This window comes from Perognathus longimembris, chromosome 10 (genome assembly GCF_023159225.1).
Source record: "Perognathus longimembris pacificus isolate PPM17 chromosome 10, ASM2315922v1, whole genome shotgun sequence".
In the NCBI taxonomy this organism is placed as follows: domain Eukaryota; kingdom Metazoa; phylum Chordata; class Mammalia; order Rodentia; family Heteromyidae; genus Perognathus; species Perognathus longimembris.
The window spans coordinates 11,383,131-11,395,966 of NC_063170.1; the positions used below are offsets into that span (position 1 = coordinate 11,383,131).

The 12,836-nt window shown below is 36.2% G+C and overlaps 1 protein-coding gene across 9 annotated transcripts in view; it reads right to left on the reverse strand.

The window, feature by feature from the left end:
• Nfat5 (nuclear factor of activated T cells 5) overlaps nt 1-12,836 on the reverse strand; it is an 84,128-nt gene that overhangs the window by 43,691 nt on the left and 27,601 nt on the right. For 8 of the 9 annotated variants that reach the window (XM_048355216.1, XM_048355215.1, XM_048355221.1 and 5 more), the window contains one exon: nt 98-656. In XM_048355216.1, coding sequence (XP_048211173.1) covers nt 98-656 — 559 coding nt within the window. Of the gene's footprint in view, nt 1-97; nt 657-1,096; nt 1,159-12,836 lie in introns of all 9 variants that reach the window. The other variant, XM_048355222.1, reaches the window with a different exon arrangement.

The following is a 12,836-nucleotide window of genomic DNA, read 5'->3' on the forward strand; positions in this document are numbered from 1 at the left end:
TTATATGCACACTTAAACTGGACAATTAAGTTGGGAACAATTTATTTCTTTGTTTTGCATAATGGTGATAGAATTTTAAAAAAATATGAATACCAACCCATTTCCAGCTTTTGAGTTGCCTTTGTTGTCCGTGGTAAGCTGAGAAAGCACATAGTGAGGTGCTTTGGCACTGTCGGCATCAAATATATCCATATTAGATTCTTCACAATCTCGTCGTTTGACCCCAGGCCTCTGCTTTGGATTTCGTTTTCGTGATTTACGAGGTACCTCTGTGTTATCATTGTAGGAACTGGTGCTCATGTTACTGAAGTTGGAGGGGGAATCCTCCATCCACATACTGCAGCTCTGCTCAGATTCCAATCCACACCCCTCATCCTGGCAGGACATCCGACTGTTATCCAGCAAGTCCTCGGGTGGTGGTGAGATGTACAAAACTGTGTGCCTCTTCGGGGTTGATGGATGCTGCTGAACTGTGTTACTGGTTAACTGCTTTTCACTTACCCCTCTGTTACTTACCCCCACGGCTGAGGAGCAGCTCTCCACTTGCATAGCCTTGCTGTCGGTGACTGAGGTAGAATAAATGGTAGGGCTGGAAGAGGTGGTAAAGGAGCTGCAAGCACCGCCCATGGAGGAAGAGGAGGGAGCTGAAGAAGCATCTGCAGTGTACAATTCAAGAGTAAATACACTATACATGTTTTCACCTGTGCTGGCTAGCAGTCCCATTGAAAATGTGATTTGTGAACAGATTGTTTTCCCCAAAATGAATAGTTGGAATTTGGTTAAGTTTTAGAATATAAATGCTTCAAGTGATAAAAGACCTAAGAAATGTAATTTTTAAATGCTCAAATAGCATTATTTTGCATTATAATCGATAGATTTTTAAAAATCTAATTTAGTGTTTTAAGCTGTAAAGCAAGAACAAAGCTTTTATTGCCTCAGCTGGACGTTTGGTTGAATTTTAATCATTTAAAATAATAAAGAAAACCCCATATGAAATATGCTTGTGGTCCACATTCAATGCCAATTAAATAATTCATTATAAAATTTGAAAAGTGGGACTGTGCTTAGCCACAAAATATTAAAATAAGTTTCTAACCTATGAAGCAGAGAACTACAGGTCATTTTTAATGCAGACACTCCCTGCTTCAGAGGCAAATCCTGGAATAAAAATATGAGAAAATAAATGAGAAAAAGAGCTGCTGATTATTCCAGATATCAATTATAAAATGAGAAATAAATAGAAAAAATATAATCAACTGAATTGAAGGCAAAATGGAACTGGTACCGTCACTATGATTGATTGTAAAATCTATGAGAAAAAGATGAAAACAGTTTGATTTGGAACATGCTGGGATGTAGAAGATAAACAAGCTAACTACTCAGAGTCTCTAGAACATAGAAATGGCATTTCAAAATCATGAGGTCTAAAATCCATTCTTTAAGACTGAATAAAAAGCAGAGTAAGGACTATTAGATGGATTTCTCTTTTAAAGTACTTGATTCTGTGCTGAGAAATTGGTTGCCACTGTTTATTATTACTCTTCTCTTTTAAAGGATCTGTGTAGCTGCAATTATTAACGTAATTTCCTAATAAAATAATAAACAGTAAATCTTACTGATTTGTTAAACAGTAAGAAAAATCTCTGGAGAACCTCAGATTTAAAAAACATGTATCTACTGTGTGGTGCGCAAAAAAAAAGATATAAACAGATCTTTTCAGATTATGTGGCAACTAGCAGTAATATTGAAAATACTACTTCAATTTTAACCTTTAACTCTTAACCTCAGAGGCACACTAAAATTTAGGCTGAAAGTTGTTACTTATAATATTTTAAAAATAGAATTTATCTAATGTAACATAGGAAAGATTTACAATCATACACATAAACAACAGGTAATGCATCAGACAACTAAAATATTTTAAATTTAACTGGTCTCCATGCCATTTATTCCAGTTTTGTGATGTGCCATTATTGAAGTTACAATATTCCTATTAATTATAAAGAGTAAAATGCAGGAATATCAATTTGTAGGTAAATCAAAAGCCAAAGCACTATTTTTAATTAAAAACATGTATCAAAATATTTAAATTATCTACAACCACCTGAATTTTTTCATTGCTGTTGAAAGCACTGTAATTAATATTAACTATAAAAATGTGATCTACATAATGCCACTCTGAAATATTTTTATCCAACTACTGTAAGTCAAAGAACCTAGAGGAAATAGATGATACCAGTTCCATTTTCCGGGTTGTATTCTTGTCAAATGCAGTAGCTGAAATTAGAAAATTCAGTCACTTTTAAACTGCATTCCAATTTAAAGAAAAAAAATCTATCAATTTTGTATCATGCATTAATGCAATGTTTTCTTAGTAAATAAATATTTTAAAAGACTTGTAAAAACTACAAAATCTAGATGCTAATGTCAGTGACAGTTTAAGAGCTGATTTGTAGCCACTTTGGGTTTAAGTATAAAGTTTTTTCCTTGCTCCTTGAAAAACACTACAGCATTCATTTTAGAAAAATAAATAGGAAAGATGTGCCAAACATTCCTCCATCTGTTCCAACTATTGGCAAAAATGAAATAAATGTGTGTGTGTCTGTGATCCTGATTTTCAGAGAAATACAAGTAGGCAGCATGCAGTATTTGCAGTGGGAATACACAAAGCCTACGGCACAAATGCTGTGAACTTGTATTTCTATAAAGCTGCTTCCCCCTCCATCCTTTTTGAATCATATAAGAGAAGGTAGAACATCTCAGATCCCTGTCCATAACAAATACCAAGTATGTATAAAAAGCAATAATGAATTCAACAGTATTTTATGTGGTTATGACACTACGATGTATTCTTTGGTTCATCTCAGGCTCCTTACTAAGTGCTTCTTTAACTTCTAAACAACTAGATCATTAAGAGTATTTCTGTCAGGGCAAAGCAATCCTGGGTAGCCTGAGTGTCCTTGGATGGCTGTCACACCATTACTGGCTTTATACCTTCAGAATACATTGCATACCAGGCATAGAGTCTGGGTGGCCAACTGACTAGGCCCTGACTAAACCCTAGAAACCTCCCTTTGGAGTCTCAGTTTCTTCAAAGGTAAAACAAGATTTCCTATCTTGAATGGTTGTGAAAAACAATTACAATTCAAAAAACCTGGGGGAAGTGAAAGGAGCAATGTTTGCTAGGGGAAAAATAGGCTGATTATAGAGGAGTTTTAGGGCAGTAAACAATGGTGAGTAACATATCACACATTTGTCAGATCCCACATAATAAACAATCCCCACCCATAAACCATGGACTTTGAGTGGTATGATGTATGGATGTGGGTTTCTGCATGTAACAAGCATACCACTGGTTGATGTTGGTAGTCGGGGAGGTTATTGGTGCGTAGGGACAGGGGATATAGGAACTCCACTCACTTCTACTGTGAACCTGAAACTGTTCAAAAAACATAAAGTTGATTAATTTTTTTTAAAGGAAAAATATTTCTAGTCACAATTTTGGCCCTTTGCTTCAGAGTGATAAAGAAAAAAGAAAATGGGGAAGTTGCTAGATAATCACAGGAAGAGTGGCAGGTTGCCAGAGGACCAACCATGTGCTCCAAAGGTGAGAATTAACAACTGCTCCAACCTCTCACCACTGAGGAGGAAAGCGAGAGGAAGGTTAACTTGGTCACCAGTAGCCAATGATTTAATCAATCATGCCTACAAAATGAAGCCTCCACAAAAAAAGACTGAGTTCAGAAGCTTTCAAAGGAAGCAAACAGGAGCACATTCATGTGCCAGGAGAGAGGTGCATCCAACCCAACCACCACGGAGACCTTCTGTGCTCAGTATCCATCTACACCCTTGCCCCATGTATTTCTTTGTTGAACTATTCATTTTACCCTTTAAAATGTCCTTTTATAAAGAAGAAATATTTCCCTGGGTTCTGTGAATTGTTGTAGCACACTAATGGAACCCAAAGTGAGAATCATGGAAACTTAAATTTACAGCCAGAAGCCAAATTTGAAATACTTACTGAATTATATCAAGTTAAATTGGCAAGCAAATGTAGGTTAAACGGATTTACTACAGAAATATTAAAATAATATTAGATGATACAAGGCAAATACTAAGTGCTTAGAACTATTAACTGTTTCCACAGAGTATTCTAATAATTCTTTATACTGATACCTACTTGTATGTAAGTAATCCATAAATTTAAGAATAAAAATATTCTTAAAATAATCTAATTAAAATATAAATATATTAAAAATAACATTAAAAACATTTTAGATTTCTATTTTTACTTTCTTTGCCATTTTTTTTGGTGCTAATGGGTATGAAACTCAAGGCCTCACACTTGCTAGGTTGCTCTACCACCTGAACCACTTCATCAGCCACCAACATTTTAAATTTCTGAACATTAATTTCTCACTTCTAAGGATTCTTAGGAAAGCATCATATAATAGCTCAAGGAATACTAAATGTACATAAAATATCTCTGAAGCTCTTCCAGTCCTCTTATCACTAAATAAAATAACAAGAAATAGTTTAGCTCACATTCTACAAAGCTAATATTAGTGCAATCCTGCTCGATGTATATATGCATTTTTTATAAATTCTTTCAAAGAAAACACAGCAACTACTTCTTGTCCCTACTTTTTAGTGCTGAGACTCTATCTTTATCTGTTAGGAATGTATAGTCCGTGTTTAATTACTGCATACTAAAAATACAGAATCTCCAATACAAAACTTTTTACATTGATTTTACTATTTTTTCATTCACTGCTTTTATTTTGTATTGAGGCATAATGAATTTCTACTTCATAATTTCATTCTACTTGTTATTTCTCTTACATAAACTTTATAAATCTGAAAAGTTTTCCTTATTTTTTTTTTAAAAATTCATCTAAACAGCATGTGAATATGCTTTTATTCAATTTTCCTTTTGTGAAGTAATTATCTTTGAACCTAGTTTGGTTTACAAATAAGAATTTAATTTCTCTAGAATATTTTTTGTGAACCAACAAGGGGGAAACTGAAAGATTAGTCTATAATTCACAAATGGAAATCTGTAATCTCAAAAGGATAGACATTTTAATAAAGTGAAGGGAATTATTACATCTATAACATTCTGTATTTAAGTCTAATATTCTATTAGCAGTAGCCAACTGCCAGTCCAAATGTTAGTAATGATGATGAGTCTCACTTGTATGTATGACTTCTTTTTAAGAACTGATAAAAGGTTCAATGGTACACTGCTTGCCTAACATGCAATAAGCCCCTGAGTTCAACTCCCAGCAGGAAAAACAAGCAAAACAGAATTAATGGAGTCACTAGTGGGCTATGAACATGCAGAGAATTTGGGATTAAAAAGATTGGTAGACAGTATCTGACAATATGTTCCATTTTGTGACAATGACAAAAATGAAAATAAACTAAGCAGTAGCACATACAGAAAAATGTACAAATTTTATATATCACTTTAGTTCTAGATGTATCAACTAGAAATTATTTAAACTACAATAAAATTTTAGTCCTTTAGTGCCAAATAGGATATTTTAACTACATTAATATTTTAGTGTTTTAAAGACCATACTTTTATATAGAGCTTTGACATTAGAAACATTCTGTATCCAAAGAATTCACTGATCTAGAATACATGATAGAAACATTTAACTACAGTTCTAAGATCAAATCTAAACCCTATCATCTAAGTGCATATGTTACAATTTTTCAACATCTGTGTAAAAGCAGTTTTCATTTAATAAAAATGTCACTAAAAGGAGTCTCTCTCTCTCTCTTTTTCTGGTTTGAATTCTCAGCTTTCTGAGTAGCTAGGATTACAGTATGAGCAACTGGTGCCTGGCTTATACGCGTTATTTTTGACACTCACTTCCTAGCCAGGACAGTGCCTGGGGTTGATCTGCTATTTCAGGTTTCCTAGCTTATGGAGGATAACAGACATATGCCACCACACCCAGCTCTGAGCTGACCTAGAACTGCAATCCTCTCAATCTTAGTTTCCCAAGTACCTAAGATTAGTCATGAGCCAAAGGCACCTAGTAGAGAAGCTTCAAATATTTTAAGCGTGCTAAGTAAACCAATAGTGGAACAGAGAAGGGGCAAAATGTTGATTATTCATACAATAATTGTAAAAACCAACAGGTATTTGGAAATAATTTCTGATCTAAAACACATTGTTGACCCTAGTTATTCCTCATAAGTTATTTTTCTTAATGGTAAGAATGACTTCAAATTTAAACCGCTTATCTGATAAAAAAAAATCACCAGATACAAGAACATATTTTCAGATCAAAGAAAAAAGATTTTTAGAGAAAAAAAGTATGAGGCCAACACTTACGTTGCCAAGGTACTAAAATATCTCTAATACACAAAGTGGCTGCAAACCTGCTTTGTCAACACCTTACATGCCAACCTTCATTTTCTACTTTTCTTCTTCTTAAAATATTAATGCAAAGTTTGAAGCTTTACAAAAAGGTTTAGTTTCAATCAGTATCAATCCACTAATTAGAAAAAACAAAAACAAAAAAAGAAATGAAGGAAGAAAGGAGGAAAGAAAGGAAGTAAAAAAGACTTATGAAGAAGTCTGAAAACGAGACCGACCTATACCCTGGGTGAGATTGGATGGGTTAAGTGTCTCTGGCACTATTTCTCTTCACTATTGACAGACACTGTCACACAACCCACCACACGATGCCTGTCTCTGAATGGCGAAGCTAGAATGCAAGTTAAGTGTATTAATAGAAAAAACAACTGGCATCCCAGCATATAAAATAAACAACCCAGATTATTTTACAAAAAAAATACAAAAAAAAACAAAAATTGTAGGGCTGATCATTTAATTTACATGTTTAAAACAGTTCAATTTCCCACTTGTACTTTTCCCACCCAACCTAAGTTTACATGCTACAGTTAGCAATATTTTAAAATTAAATTAACATCCAAATAAATGCATGTCAGAAAATTTCTTACTCCCAATTTTTGTTAACTCATATTCACCAATTTGTTCTCCTCTTTACAAATGCAATCTAATCCATAAGCCAGAACTCTCATGTGTTTTGTTTTGTTTTGTCTTGGGGCTGTACCCTTACCCGAACTCTCTTAAAGAGTGGAAAAATATGTATTATAAACAGTACACCCAGGCTGTAATAAACACCTGTATGTCAGTAGCAAAAGAAAATGTTTTGGGGGGGAATGGGAAGGTAGCCTAGTGGTAGAGTGCTTGCCTAGCATACATGAAGCCTTGGGTTCTATTCCTCAGCACTGCATATACAGAAAAAGCCGGTAGTACTCTGGCTCAAGTGGTAGAGTGCTAACCTTGAGCAAAAAGAAGCTAGGGACAGTACTCAGGCTCTGAGTTCAAGCCCCAGTACTGGCAAAAAAAAAAAAAAAAAAAGAAGAAAGAAAGAAAGAGAAAATAAAATGTTTTTATTTTTCATAATGATTTCCACAAACTTCCTGATCTCAAAATACTTGTCTAATTGTAATTTCAAATTAGATATGTTACTATGTATAAAATATCTGATTCAAAAGGCTTACTTTAAAGCAAAGTAATTAGCACAACCAATGGACACTGAAGGTGTGCTACTGATTTATTGAAGACAATCTCTTTCTTCCAATGCCCTTCAAACTGTGATTCAGGGCTCTATTTCTATAACATAATTACTTTTAATTATCCTAAAATATGGCCATGTGTCACACTGCCTGTTTTTTGGATAAAATGACAGACTGCAATGGTGATCTCCTAGGACTTACTGCCCAGTGATAAAACAGGCTAAGTTTGTGTTAAGTACACTCTATTGCATTCAAACAATGATAAAAATCTCCTAATGACATTATCATCTCAGAATTGGCATCCATTGTTAATTGACACATAATGGTAATTTTTTTTGGGGGGGGGAGTTGTACTGAGGTTGAATTTAGGACCTTACAATTGCCAGGCAAGTACTCTACCACTTGAGCCAGTCTCCAATCCTTTTTGCTTTATTAATTTTGCAAACAGTGTCTCACAGTGATGCACAGAAGCCAGGCACTGGTGGTTCACACCTGTAATCCTAACTATTCAAGAGACTGAGATCTGAGAATTGTGGTTCAAAGCCAGCCCAGGCTGGAAAGTCTATCTTATCTCCAATAAACTACTCTGAAAAAGCTGAAAGTGTTGCTGTGGCTCAAGTGGTAGAGCGCTAGCCTTGAGCAAAAGTAGCTTAGGGACAACACCCAGACTTCAAGCTCCAGGACTAGAAAAAACAAAAACATTGATGCATAGGACAAAATAGACCTCAACTCTCCTCCACTTTCCATGTAGCTGGGACAACAGACCACATACCCATGTGCTCAGCTTTTATTGGTTGCAATGAAGTCTCACAAACTTTTCTCCCAGTTTGAGCCACCTGATCTCTGAAGATGATGGGAGGCATGAGTAGCCAGGATGGCAGATATGAGCCAATGAGTCACCACTTTATTTTTACTTTGTAAAGATGTAATATGCTCACAAGAGTATTTATCAAAGGATGCTTCCTAAAAAATGATTGTTCTGGCACAATATTTTAAATGTATCTTTTGTTCTACTCTACCCACAGTATTGTTTACAGGGTTAATCAAATTCTAAATACAAATTAAACATGATTATTTTTCCAGTGTTAAACACGAATCCATGGCCTACTTGTAAAGTCAGTGCTCTACCACTGAGCCATACCTTCAAAACAATAATCTGATTTTAAATTATTGTATAAATATTATCCATTATCTGGTAGTAATTTAAGTACTACCAGCTAGCTTTATTGGGTAAAGATATAAAAGCCCAGAAACATCCCTCTACCTCAAATGCAAACAAAAAAAAATTTATACTAGTTAACAGCTACATGTATGACACTGGCAAAGGCCCTGGGAAAACTTCCAGAAGTCTAAGTTTAAGAAAACAATTTTTAGAGACAAGTATTATGCTACTTTGAAAGGCAATGCCACTTTAAGCTAAAAACAAAGATCATTAAGTTTAAATAGAAATTATTGAGAAAAATGGTTCTTTTGTTGAAGTATAATTAACGTAACTAATCCAAAACAAATTAATATTGATTTTAATTAATACAACAAAGTTTTAATATATTTTAAATAATAAATGTACCCTAGTCTAATGTCTTCATATTTATTTTTCTTACATGCAACCAGAACAATAAAGAAAATAGTATGCAGTATCATTAAAATCATTAATAAAGTTTAAACCTATGGTCTGGATAAGAGTACATTAGCTCCCATATGGCTAAATTGCCTTGTGAAAAATAAAACTCATAACACTGGACACTATGTTGAAAACGAACTATACGACTTGTGGGTGGGATGGAAGGGTAAAACTGGGAGCAAGCAAGGGAAGGGGTGACACTATCTGAAAGAAATGAACTCATTACTTACATAACTGAAACCCCTCTGTATATCATCTTTATAATAACAATAACATTTTAAAAATAAATAAAGGTCATAAATTGCTTTACCACACTCTTTTCAGGGGGTCAGGGGTACTGTTTTGTTTTTTTTTGCCAGTCCTGGGCCTTGGACTCAGGACCTGAGCACTGTCCCTGGCTTCTTCCCGCTCAAGGCTAGCACTCTGCCACTTGAGCCACAGCGCCGCTTCTGGCTGTTTTCTGTATATGTGGTGCTGGGGAATCGAACCTAGGGCCTCATGTATCCGAGGCAGGCACTCTTGCCACTAGGCCATATCCCCAGCCCAGGGGGTACTGTTTTTTTTTTTGTTTTTTTTTGGGCCAGTCCTGGGCCTTGGACTCAGGGCCTGAGCACTGTCCCTGGCTTCTTCCCGCTCAAGGCTAGCACTCTGCCACTTGAGCCACAGCGCCGCTTCTGGCCGTTTTCTGTATATGTGGTGCTGGGGAATCGAACCTAGGGCCTCGTGTATCCGAGGCAGGCGCTCTTGCCACTAGGCTATATCCCCAGCCCCGCAGGGGGTACTGTTTTAACACAGGATCTCACTATGTAGATCTGGTCAGCCTCCAATTCCCAATCCTCCATCTCCTGAGGGCAGAGATTATATGCTCGGCCTGATCAGGCAACTTTATCATTCCATTAAAGGAAAATGGGTAGAGAATTCTATGAAGAACTTTTACATAGTCAACTTTGTAGAATTTTATCCCTTCAAGTATCTCCTATTTTCCTATCACTCACTTCCTCTAACAATGTTCTTCTTATGTGCAAGGGCTCCTTGAGTGTCAGCATCAACAGAACTTAAGCAAAAATTGCACAGAACACATAAAAATAGAAATTGTATCTATTTTATGCAAGTTTTTGGCGTATGGTTGACAACCTGTGACGAGTTTTCAATTGCTGTTCTAAGCATTGTGAGGGCAGCCGAGGGGTAGACTTGCCTAGTACAAGTGAGATCCAGTATTTCCAATACCCAACATAATAATCATTTAAAAAAGAAAATGCTATTTATTCTACAGACTCTGGAATATAAAAATGTGCTTATTTAAGCCAGGTGCTATTGGCTCACACCTGTAATCTTAGCTACTCAATAGGCTGAGATGTATCAAAGTTCAAAACCAGCCCATGCAGGAAAGTCTCTGAGACTTTTATCTCCAATTAACCACCCCCCAAAACCCAGAAGTGGTATTGTGGCTTTAAGTGGTAAAGTGCCAACCTTGAGTGAAAAAGCTAAAGGATAGCACTCAGGCCCTGAGTTCAAGCCCCAGTACCAGCTCCATGAAAAAATAAAACAAAATAGAGATTAAAAAAAAATGTTTCCTGCAAAACATGTTTGTAACTTGACTTCTTCCTGAATTGGCCCAATTTTCTTTTTCTTCCTTTTCCTTTGTACTTTTTTGTTTTTCTTGTGGTGCTAGTTCATGCTGGACAAGTACTTGCCACTGACCTTATGCCCCTATCCTGTGTCCTGTGTTCTAGGAAAACTGGGACTAGTCATATAGGATAAACTATCTGCAGTCACAATCTTTCAGTTCACAATAAGTAGGTGAATTATCTTTCCTATTAATGTTTTAATCATATGGATAGTATATTGCATAAATAAAATAATTCTGAATTATATTAATTCATTTTTAACCCAGGAAAGAAATAAATGGCAAATATTTTCCTCTAATTTAAGTAATTCAAGAAGATCCAAATTACATCACAGAAAATACTTTCTGGGTTGGAGGCATGGCTCAGGTAGTAGAGGACCAACCAAGTTCAAGCCTGATCTCAGACAAAAAAACAACAACTTTATAACAAGTTATATTTTGCTAAGACTCTTTTGCTGTGAATTTTTTTGTTAAAAATGTTTATTCTTTCCGGGTGTCTATAATCCTAGCTACTCAGGAAGTGGAGATCTGAAGATCATGGTTTTAAGCCAGCCCAAGCAGGAAAGTCCAACTTATCTCCAATACATTACAAAAAAAAGCTGGAAGTGGAGCTGTGACTCATGTAGTAGAGCACTAGCTTTGAGAAAAAGAAGCTCAGGGACAGTACCTAGACCCTGAGTTCAAGCCCCAAGACAGCGCGCGCGCGCACACACACACACACACACACACACACAATCTATATACATTAGAGATGGAAATGTGGCTAAAGGGGTAAAGCATTTGCCCAGCAAGTACAAGGTCCTAGGTCTAAACTCTAACTGTGCCCTTCCCCCAAAAATTCTCAGCCAAACTAAAACATACAGCTTGATCAATTCATTGTTCCTCAAGGATTAACAATAAAGAAGCAAGGATTCTTTATTTATTTAGTATCTTGAAACAGGATCTTGCTATGTAACCCAGACTGGCTTTGAAAACCCACAACCACTCCTGGACAGTGCAACATTTTAAATATAATGTCACATCCTTAAATGAGGACGAATAATCTAGGCTAATACAAGATAATGGTTTTTCTAATTGAGACAAAGTTATTATTGACTTCCGTGAAAGATTTTTTTCCCTTCCTCCCTCCTTCCCTCCTTCCTTCCCTCCTTCCTTCCCTCCCTCCCTCCCTCCCTCCCTCCCTTCCTTCCTTTTGTTCTTTCTTGCCAGTCCTGGGGCTTGAATGCTTGAACTCAGTCGGTCTGGGCACTGTCCCTGAGTTTCTTTTGCTCAAGGACAGCACTCTAGAGTCACAGCACCACTTCTGCCTTTTTCTGTTTATGTGGTACTGAGGAATTGAACCCAGGGCTTCATGCATGCAAGGCAAGCACTGTACCACTAAGCCCCATTCCCCACCATGTGAAAGATTTTTCTATTGTAAATAAATCATTTTAAGGATTAAAACCTCTATATCTACAATTAATTACTACACATATTATTAAAGGCTATGATCAGGAATGTCATGCTAATCTGGGCAAAAAGTTCATGAGACTTTACTCTACCAAGAGCTCAGAGTTGCTAAGAGTCTACAATCCTAAATTACTCAGGAGGCTGAGATCTGAGGATTGAGGTTTGAAGCTAGCCTTAGCAAGAAAGTCTGTGAGACTCTTATTTCAACTACCTCCTTCCTGAAAATAGATGGAAGTGGAGCTATGGCTCAAGGGGAAGAGTGCTGCTAGCCTTGAGCAAAAAACCTGTGGGATGCTGGGGCAGCTTGCTCACTATGGCAAGCAAGCAAATTAGGTTAATCATAGACTAAGCCAGCCTGAGCCAAAACCAAGACCTTATCTCAAAGTTAACAAGGGCAAAAAGAGTTGAAGACATGGTTTAAGTAGTAGAGCACCTGAGCCCCTGGGTTCAAACCCTACCATGTCTCTTCAAAATCCTTACGTTTGGTATAATTGTTTTAGTGATCTTAAATAATATCTACATTTTAATTGTTTATATTCTATAGTACCATAGGATTCTACAAAACAAAATCCAGTT